This window comes from Panthera pardus, unplaced genomic scaffold, assembly GCF_024362965.1.
Source record: "Panthera pardus isolate Hobbes unplaced genomic scaffold, ASM2436296v1 HiC_scaffold_335, whole genome shotgun sequence".
NCBI lineage: Eukaryota > Metazoa > Chordata > Mammalia > Carnivora > Felidae > Panthera > Panthera pardus.
In genome coordinates, this window is record NW_026526916.1 from 134,287 (window position 1) to 145,353 (window position 11,067).

At 40.3% G+C, this 11,067-nt stretch overlaps 1 protein-coding gene across 1 annotated transcript; it reads left to right on the plus strand.

Annotated features, from left to right (window-relative positions):
- Positions 1-1,941: 1,941 nt before the first annotated feature.
- On the plus strand, positions 1,942-2,629 carry LOC128774600 (uncharacterized). Its single transcript, XM_053893667.1, has one exon. It carries the CDS (start codon positions 1,942-1,944, stop codon positions 2,614-2,616), a length of 675 nt encoding a protein of 224 aa, XP_053749642.1. The 3' UTR covers positions 2,617-2,629.
- The last annotated feature ends 8,438 nt before the right edge of the window (positions 2,630-11,067 follow it).

Here is an 11,067-nt window from a genome sequence, read left to right on the forward strand (position 1 = left end):
GGCAATGACCTTTACAAAATGCAAGCTATGTATAATAAACATTTGGTAAGAGGCAGGGTATGTTGGGCTTTCTTCGGAGCCCCAAACTCTACATTAATTGTAGCTTTTTTTTTACTATAGGTTGTTCGTCTCTCCTTGTGGATCTTTGAAGGTTGGCTTGACATTTTCCCCTTCCAGGTTAAAATTTCCTGCTGCTACGAAGAATATTTACCATTCTTTAAGCTTCTGCACACTGGAGTCCTTCTACATGGCATATGGGTAATATGTTAACATAAGATACAGGGAGTGTTTAAAATTTGATCATCAGGAAAAACATGTTCTCATTCCACTGGTTCCACACACAGATGCACCCAAACTTCCTTGAACTGGCATACTTTTCTGCATTTGTAACATTCTTCGTCCTGATTCTTCATGCTGTCAAAACTCCTTGGTCTTATGGACCATTCGCTCAGACCTCTATGGGCAAGGAAATATCATTCCTGGAGAGTGAGGTCATCAAACTGGCCGTCAGCTCCAAACTCATCTTTCTAATTTTACTAAAACTGCTGCTTTCATGCAATGAGGAAGTGCATTCCCCAGAAGATTATGGAACAGAGAGGATACAGTGTTGGGGATATCAGGCTTCATAGCAAGGACATGTAGTTTGGAGGGTCCTAAAACTCTTCTACGTGGGTGGTTGTTTATGTTTCCCACTCACCATTCCACTCTGAGCATTCCTCTCTGTCTCATTCTTTCTGCTAATCAGCAGAGGGAGAAGCCCTAGGAGTATCATTTTCTGATTATCCTTGCCACGAACTCCAAGGATTAAAACTGAAACAGATGCAAACAGGTTGGGCCACAATCTAGATTTTGCTTTGTAAGAGATATTTGCTTCATGCAAAACACACCAAGCTATTTTTAAGTTGTACCCTTAAAAGAAGCCAACGTCTAAAGGGAGAGTTTTAAGCAAGGGATGGATTAAGAAAAAGTAAATAGGCATGAATTTTTTTAAGTAGGCTCTGTGCCCAGTGGAGGAGCCATGCGGGGCTTCATCTCATGACCCTGAGATCAAGACCTAAGCTGGGATCACAAGTCCGACAACTGACTCTGCCACTCAGGCACCCTTAGCATGATTTGTTGTGTGCAACATGTTACAGATCATCAAGGTTATGTTTATTCTGTTTTCCATTTAAAACTATGCACCATACAGATTATAGAAAATATGAAAATAAGAAGGAAATTCTCTACTTCTGTCAGTTGATCAGGGTTCCTCTTTTTGTGTGCATCCTTCTAAACTTTCAAAAACGTATGCACATATCTATACTTGCAGATATATAAAGAAAGTTGTGCGTTTTCTTTTGACGCAGATTGTCATACCATATGGATTATTTTTCATTTTGCTTTCCCATGGAGGTTTCTTCAGGTCATTTACACGGATTCACTCCTTCTTAGTAATGGTCATGTAATATTTCACTATAATCCTTGATGTACTATAATTTAGTTAGTGATTCCTCTATTAGTAGACATTTACTAATTCCAATTTTTCTCCCTGATAAATGGTGCTTAAAAAAACATCTCTCTATGTATATTTTTGCAAACTCTTAGCAATAACTTGGCAAAAGTCCTGGAATTGGAGTTGCTAGACAAGAGATATTGAACAGTTTGGTGGTTGAGAGATATGTCACACTGTGTTCCCAGAATGGCATGTAAATTTATACCATCACCGGGGTCATTTTATCCTTACATAAACATTTAGAACACTAATTGAAAGCGAATACATATATGAGACTATTAAATATGACGCATAGACCAGAAGGACAAGACATAAATACTGAGCACTTTCGGAACAGTGACTCATTCATTCTGATTCTTTTTTCTCTTTGGTGTGTTCCTGCTTTGATTTCATGATGCCTCTACCCTGTCATCAGTCAACTGGAATTGAAGCACCTGTTCCTCAAACTGATGGGCCTGTTTTTCAGTTATCTGGCCTGGGCTTTTGGCATCAGTCTAGCCCATAGCAGATCCTGGCACGTGTGGGAGTTTAACAGCAACATTGTTTCCATTGTGTACATTGGACTTTGGGAATATTTCTACTTTCAAAAATTTAACATCTCTGGTGCAATTGTTGAGTTGCCTATGTATGACAGGATCAATGGAAGCTGGGTGATTTCAGATGAAATCTGGTATGGGCAGGGCCTGATATTGTTGGCAAATTCTTTGAATTGCGTAGTCCTGATTTTTGGTTCAGTGGCACTTGTGGTCCAGTGGATCCATGTCCCATACCCAGATTTCCTTCGATTGTGTTACAACATCTCTGCCTTCTTTCTCATCTGTAGTTGTAGTTGTACTGCAATTACAGTGAGCTGGAATTTTGCTGTGGATTTTTATGGCCAAACCACCCTTGATTTCCCACTTAGTTTTCCCATTGGAAAAGAAATGCTGATAAGGAAACGCTTCTCCTATGTATTCCCACTAGGAATCACAACTGCCACCCTCTCGCTAATAAGTGCTGCCATGTTCTTCTGTGGAACATTTTCCACGAAACAGAGGAGTAAAGTGAAACCCATGACTGTACGCAAACATCCCCCAATGAAAGGTGTGAATGAAGGTCCTACTGTTTGCAATGGCTGCCAATAAATTTCTTGAAGAAATGTCCTACATACATATAATATTGTTGTGATCATCTAAAATAAAACCTATTTGTTTTCAGGGTGTGTCTGACGTTTTATTCTCTTCTTCTACATTTTTCTGCAAACAACTTCCTTTCTTTGAAGCCTTTCAGGTTCTGAAATGTGTAGGCAAGAACGTTGTGTGCATACACTGTCAAAAAATAAAGTTAGGAATAAAAAATATTTGAATGCTGCAAACACTCGGGTGCAAGCAACAATGCATACAACAAACTCTAAGTTGAAACTTAGATTTTAAATAAGCTCACGTATACACACAGAAAACTATTCATGTCAAGAGCTTAGAGATCTTTAAGGCATTATAATTGGTTAGGATAGAACGGGATTTCTCAAAATCAGCGCCAACGACATTTTGGGTGAGATTTGTTGGGGGTGGGAGACTATGTTGTACCTTGTAAGAGGTGTATACCCATCTGTTGCCTCTACCCACTTGGTGCAAGGGGTGCTTCCTCTCCCCTTGTGTTGAGATAATAAATCTCCAGACATTTCCCAATATCCTTGGGGTAAAATTCCTCCCCATTGAGAACCTCGGGGTTTCAGGTTGCCAAAGGCCCTGGGTAATGAATGCTATGGCATGTTGGGAGGATTTTGAGGAAAATATTGAATAAAATTGTATTGGATCAGTATATGATAACATCCTGGGCCTTTCATTACCTTAAACTCAAGGGTCTACTGGGAGTGATTTTGTTCCCTCCACCATGGAACATTTGGAAATATCAAGAAATATGATTTTTGAAGTATAAAACTGTATAGTAGTGTTAGGTAGCTAGCTAGATAGGGGGTAAATATGAAGAAGTTTCCTGAAACAGAGCCTGGAAGATAAAGATAATTTAAAACATGGAAGCACTTACAAGGCCTTGAAAATAGAATGAGAAGGCTCTGTGTATGTCTCCAGGCATTTCAGTGGAATACAGACTGTGAAAATCTTGACATTTGAAGTGACGTCGAAATTTTTCCAGGGTTGATGAAATAACTGCAACCTCAGAATGAGAAAGTACACTGAGTCTTGAGTAGATTCACACCTACCCTAGTGAAAACGCAGCAACTTCAGACCCATGGAGAAATCCTTAAACGGCACTAGAAGAGAAAACAGAAATTAAATGATAAAACATCTACAATTAGACCAACAAATGCCATACTTCTCAACAAAGATCAAAAACAGTAAAATGTTCTCTTCAAGGTGCTGATAGACTATAATGGTCAATTGGTAACTCTGTGTCTACTAACCCACCACTTGACAATAAGGACAGAACAAAGACATTTTCAGATAAAGAACATAGAAAAGGAGCCCTTTGGGAAGACAGTAATTGCGTCCAGAATGAAGGAGTTGAATCAAAAGCAATCATAAACAAAGAAATTGGTGAACAGATGGGAATATCTAACCAGCACTGATTATAATTTTAACATATCAATGCCATGGAGGTCACATATAGCACGTTAGACAAGAGAGGAATAATTAGGACTAATGCTTTTTTAATTGCTCGTTTATTTTCAGTCATTGAGTAACTTGATATTTAATACAAATGAGTATATATGCTCAATGTTAAGGATAACCACTAGACAACTAGGAAGAGGATGAAAAGAAATTAAAGGCATAGGGACTGGAAAGATGGAAACAAAAGTGTAAGTTTTCCAAGACAGCATGATTATGTAGGAAATCCAAGAAAAGACTGCATAGTCATGATTTCATTCATGTGAACTCCCTAGGATGAGTTAAGTTGGCAGAGGGGCAGAGGGGCAGGGGGACCCTAAGCTCGTATGGTCCTTCAGCAGAGCTAGATAAATATCAAATCATTACGAACACCCAGGAAATCAACCTGGGAGCTAAGAGAACAAAACTGCAAGTCAACGAGTCGAAAAATGTCCACCTCATGGAAGATAGGAGCTGTGTAGAGCTGATTTGGAGCAGAGAAGAACTGTCGATGCTGTGGATGGAGCCCTGCTTATAAAGATTTCCACAAGTTCCTTTACGCAGCAAAGCACAAAATCTGAAAGTTTACAAGCCTGCCATCACCAGGGTTATGCCTGCCTGACTTTTTCACTGTGGGGAAGGAAGGCAGTGACCCAGGTGCAGACAGCGTGGCTTCACGGTCCCCTTTGTCGCACAGGTAGAAAAGGTTCCCCTTCTTTCAGTGCATTGGGGCATGGCAGCAAGGCCTCCCTCATGAGAAAAACTCATGGCTCCAACATGCCACACTGTTCCCAGATGTAGAAACAGAGACAGTGGCTGAGGCCATCAAGCTTTGTTGTTGGCCTTCTGCTGCAATTTGCCACGAATTCCAAACTGTGTGGCCATCAATCACTTTCCTGGGATGAGCTGGAAAATGGGAAAAGGGTGGTGAGATTAAGCAGTGTTCTTTGATGCGGGAGTCCCTACTATTTGGAGTTTAGGCATCCAGCGTGTCCCTGAGATAAAGCATGGGGATACTATGCTGCCTGGCAGGCAGAAGGACTCAGGCACAGAGTGAGGGAAAGGATCTTATGAAAGTCAGGTACACAGGAGTGGTGATTGTTTGCTTTACCGAGATAGCTTCCCAGAAAATGGCAAGGACAAACTCTCCATTCCAGGGATGACGAACCAGGGAGATGCCATTTCCTGCCCCACCGATCATCAGTGACTGACCTCGGTGAGCTAAACAGTGCCAATAAGTGGCTACTAAAGCCACCTACACCAGGACTCACCCCTGTGCACCTCACAGGTGCATCTCTACTAAGGCATGAGATTAAGCTCAACATAACCACCGTCCCCCAGAACACCAGCACAAAACCCTCACTCAAAACAAGTGTACTGATTAAGAAGCGGAATCCTGCAAGAAGCCTGAAAGAAAGAACAGAAAGAAGAAGTAATGTCCAGGGATTTAATCAATGCAGGTATAAGATGTCTTCACCAGAATTGGAAACAACAATCAGGGTGCCTGGGTAGCTCAGTTAGTTGAATGTCTGACCCTTGATTTTGGATCAGATAATGATCCTAGGGTCATAGAATCAAGCCCTATGTTGAACTCCACACTAAGTATTGAGGCTGCTAAAGATTCATTCCCTCTATCTCTGCCCCTTCACCCAATTGTTCATGCTCTCTCTCAAATCATTGTTATCGTCGTCACCCTCCTCCTCCTCCTCCTCCTCCTCCTCGTCATCATCATCCATCATCATCCAAGATTTTTAAAAATAAAACAAACAATCATAATGATACTTGCTATCCTAAAAAAGCATAAAACACACCAGAGAATCCTTGCTGCAGATGTACAAGAACTAAAGTCGAGGCAGGCTGAAATTTTAAAAGCTATAACTGAGATGCAAGCATGAATGGATGCCATGACAATGGGGATGGATGAAGCAGGGGAAGGAATCAGTGATATAAAAGATAAAAAGTATGGAAAATAATGAATCTTAAAAGAAGAGGGAAGGAAATAATTGAATCACAAATGTAGACTTAAGGAACTCAGTGACTCATTAAAGTAATATAATTTATTTCATTGGAGTCTGAGAAGTTGAGCAGAGAGAAAAAAGTGCAGAACACTTATTTCAGCAAATTATAGCCCAACACACCCCTGATCTGGGGAAAGTCATAGACATTGAAAGGCAAGAAGCTCACAGATCTCCCATTAAATTAAACCAAAGCGAGCCATCACCAAGATATATCGGAGTCAGATTTATAAACTATAGAGAAAAGGAAGGAATCCTGAAAGTAGGAAGAAAAAAAAACCACAAAAAAAAACCAAGAAACAAACAAAGAAACAAACAAACAAGAAAATAAACAAACAAAAAAAAACCACCTAAACCTACAAAGGAAGACAAATCAAATTCACAGCAAATCTGTCCACAGAAAGTTAGTAGGCCATACATGAGCTGCAGGATATATTCAACTGCTAAATGGGAAAACTATTCAACCAAAAATACTCTATTCATAATGGAAGCACTGATAAGAGATAAGGAGTCCCCCTAATAAAAACTAAATGAAGGTGTGACCGCTAAACCAGACCTGCAGGAAATATTAAAGGAAACTCTTTGAGTGAGGAAGCAAAGAACACAAACAACAAAGTCTAGAAAGGAACAGAGAAAACCTCCAGAAATGACAAGTTTACAGGTAATTACAATGGCAGTAAAGTCATATCTACTGATAATCTGACTATAAATGCACTAAATGCTCCAAACAAAAGAACCAAAGTAACAGAATGGATTAAACAATAAGAACTATCCATATTCCGGTTACCAGAGACTCATTTTATATGTAAAGCCACATGCAGGTTGAAAGTGATGAGATAGAGAACAATCTATCAAGTTAATGCACCTCAAAAGAAATCTAGGGTAGACATACTTATATTGGACAAACTAGACTTTAAACCAAAGACTATAAGAAGAGGTGAAGTTGGGAAGCATATCATAATTAAAGGGTCTAACTGTCAAGAATATCTAACGATTGCTGTGTCTCTGACATCTTTCTTCCTTCTTTAGGAAAGCCTGGCTTGCTAGATAGTTTCCTCTTCTGACCGGCTTTGCTGCATCCCAGAGGTTTTGAGTTGTGGTGCTATCATTTTCACTGACTTCCGTATACGTTTCAATTTCCTCTTTAAACCGTTGGTTAGCCCACTCATTCTTTATGAGGATGTTCTTCATTCTCCAAGTATTTGTTCCCTTTCAGAATTGTTTCTTGTGGTGGATTTCAAGTTTCGTAGTGTTGTGGTCTGAAAATATGCACGGTATGATCTCGACCTTTTTGTACGTACTTAGGGCTGATTTGTGTCCCAGTATATGATCTATTCTGGAGAACGTTCCATGTGCACTGGAGAAGAAAGTATATTCTGCTGCTTTGGGTTGAAATATTCTGAATATATCTGTTAAGCACATCTGGTCCAATGTGTCATTCAAAGACATCGTTTCCTTGTAGATTTTTTCATTAGATGATCTACCTGTCCATTACTGTGAATGGGGTGTTGAAGTCTCCTCCTATTATGGTATCACTACCGATGAGTTAAAATGTTTGAGATTAATTGATTTATATATTTGGGTGCTCTCACATTTGGCACATAAATGTTTACAATTGCGAGGTCTTCTTGGAGGGTAGACCCCTTGATTATGATATAAGCCTCTTCTGCATCTCTTGATGCAGTCTTTATTTTAATGTCTAGATTGTCTGACAGAAGTATGGCTACACTGGCTTTCTTTTGTTGACCGTTAGTATGTCGGATGGATCTCCATCCCCTTATTTTCACTCTGAAGGTGTCTTTACATGTAAACTGGGTCTCTTGTAAACAGCATATTGATGGATCTTGTTCTCTTATCCGTTCTGTTAACCTATGTCTTTTGATTGGAGCATTGAGTCCATTGACATTTAGAGAGAGAACTGAAAGATATGAGTTTACTGCCATTATGTTGTTTGTAGAGTCGGAGTTTCTGGTGGTTATATGATTATGAATATATTGAATATATATTCATATTCATCATGTCTCCCCTCAGAGTGTCCCCCTTAAAATTGCATGCAGGACTGTTTTAGTGGCCACAAACTCCTTTAATTTTTGTTTGTCTGGGGACTTTTTCTCTCTCCTTCTAATTTGAATGACAGCCTTGCTAGATAAAGAATTCTTGGCTGCGTATTTCTCCTATTCAGCACTTTCAGTATGTCCTACCACTCCTTTGATGCCTGCCAAGTATCTGTGCATAGGTTTCCTGCAAACGTGGTCTGTCTTCCCTTGTAGTTTAGGGACTTGTTTCCCTTGCTGCCTTCATGATTCTCTTCTTGCCTGAGTATTTTGTGAATTTGACTGTGATATACCTTGCTGAGGGTTGTTTTTGTTGAATCCCATGGGGGGTCCTCTGTGATTCCTGGTTTTTGATGTCCGTGTCTTTCCCCAGGTTACCAAAGTTTTCTGCTACGATTTGCTCACATAACCCTTCTACCCCTATTTGTCTCCCTTCCTCTTCTGGTACCCCTAGGATTCAGATCTGGTTCCTTTGGCATGAGTCACTGATTTCTCTAATTCTTCAATCGTGCTCTTTTCCTTAAGCTCCCTCGATTTTCCTGCTTCCATATTCTCCATAAGTTTGGCCTCTACATTGCTGATTCTCTGTTCTGTCTCATCCATCCTTGACACCGCGGCATCCAGCCGTCACTGCAGCTCAGTTATATCATTTTTCATTTCATTCTGGCCAGTTTTTACTTCATTTTTTCTCTGCACAAAGGGACTCTAAACTCCTTTGGACTCCAGCTAGTATTCTTACAATCGTGATTCTAAATTCTGCGTCAGACACCTTGCTTGCATCTGTGTCGGTTAAATCTCTGGCTGTCGTTTCTTCATGCCCTTTCTTTTCAGCTGAATTCCTTCCTTTTGTCATTTTGAGGGGAGAAGAGGAATTCATGAGGTAGAAAAACTTAAATGAAAAAAATTCAAATTAAATATTAATATTAAAAAATTAAGCACGTGAATAGAAAAAGTAGAAAAATGATGCTAGAGTCTAGGCATGTTTTGTCTGGGTGTTGAAAATGGTTTGATACAGTTGAGAAAAAAAACAGGGGGAGGAAAAATAAGAAAAAAATAATAAAAATTTTAAGATGAGAAATCGTTTGAGAATTTGAAAAAAAAATACACCGAAGTAGACTAAAATGAGATGATGGGAGTAAAACAGATTTTGTGAAATATACACAAAAATATACACAAAATATACACAAAAAATACAGAATAAAGTAGAAAAAGTTAAAGAAAATTAGTAAAAATTAAAAAATATGTATCTTTTGTCTTTCTGTATTCAAGAAAAAGAAAAGAAACGAATTAGAGAAAAAAGATTTAAACTAAGGAAAAAAAGGAAATAGTTTGAAAATCTGAAAAAGGGAATACACTGTAGTACACTAAAATACATTATGGAAGTAAATAGAATTTGGAAAAAATTACATAAAGCAAAACATATAGCAAAAAGTGAAAAAATTATTTTAAAGGAAAGTGAAAGTGAAAATGAAAATTTTCACCTTCTGCAATCAAGAACAAGAAAAGAGACGAAAAAGAGAAAAAAGAAAACAAAGAAAAATGGAAAACGTTTGAAACATTGAAAAGGTGAATAAACTGAAGTACACTAAAATACAATATTGGGAGTAAAATAGAATTTGAAAAAAAGTACGCAAAAGTACAAAACAGTAATATAAATTAAAGAAAACATATTTAATGAGAATTGAAAATAAAAATGAGTTTTCTCTCTTGCTGTATTCAAAAAACAGCGTAAAAGAGAAAAGGAAAAAAGGAATGAAAGAAAGAGAGGAAATTGAATCGATGGACCTGCTAACAGATTGAAGTAGGACTGAAATTATTTCTCTTTCTCCTAGAAGTCAGTCTATGTACCGCTTTATAGTCCATAAACTAAGCCGGGTGGGTGTGAGACTTGTGCTGCTGAGAGCGAAGGTGGCCCGGCTAGGCGGGGCTCCGTGTAACCGCTCTGTTGTCCACTAGATGGCGCTGCCAGCCCACTGGGGTGGATTGTTGCCACTCTCCTTGGTGCATATGCACATGCCCATGAGCGGTGAAAATGGCGCCATCCAGCTACCCAGTCTGTTCTCCTGGATCAGCAATCACACACCCGTCCTCTGTCTTCAGCTTCTGTCCACTGCGCGCTTTTGCATTCTCCGTGACCAGGCCCCAGGGAGTACCTCTCTCCTGAGTTGCGTCTCAGATGCGCTGGTTTTCCGGGCCCCTTACTTCTGAAGGACTGCGGCTTTGACCCGTCCCGTCCCTCTGCAGAAGGGTCTCACCGAGCAATGGCCGAATGAGCAATGGCTGAACGTAGGCTGCACCTAGGAACGCTTGCTGGGCCCTGCTGCTGCCAGTGCTCCGACACTATGGACCAATGCCAGCCCGCCCCACAAAAAGTTTGCAAGTCAGTGTAACTGCAGCATTTCAGGGATTATGGAAAACCACCACACACATCTGGCACCAGACTTCACGACACTTAACGACCTTGTTCCAGCACCAGCAAATGGGGTGTGCATGGACCAGGTGGCTTCAACAGTCCCTACCAAATGTCTTTCCAGCAGTGGAACCACCTTTTTCTGAGTGGCCTGAGAACCTCCTACACGACCCTGTTCCTGAGAATTAGCCCTTCCCACCACAGCACTGCCAGGCATAGAACTGCGGATTTGCAGACTTTGCGCACCCTGTTTACAGTCTGAATGGAATTTAAACCCTCCTATTTCTCCTTTCTCCCATTTCAGTTTAGTCCGTGCGGCCACGTCCAATTTTCCACATTCTCTCCACCTGCTTTGGGGATGGGTGGGTTCCCTGTATGCTCTGCCCCCGCTTCCACCTGCCCAGTCTCCTTCGCCTCTCCGCGCACAAAAGCACCTCCCTTCCCATGCCTCCTCGCTCTCCAAGTTCACTTCTGCATGCCACGTACCTGCTGAATTCGGTGGTTCAGGATA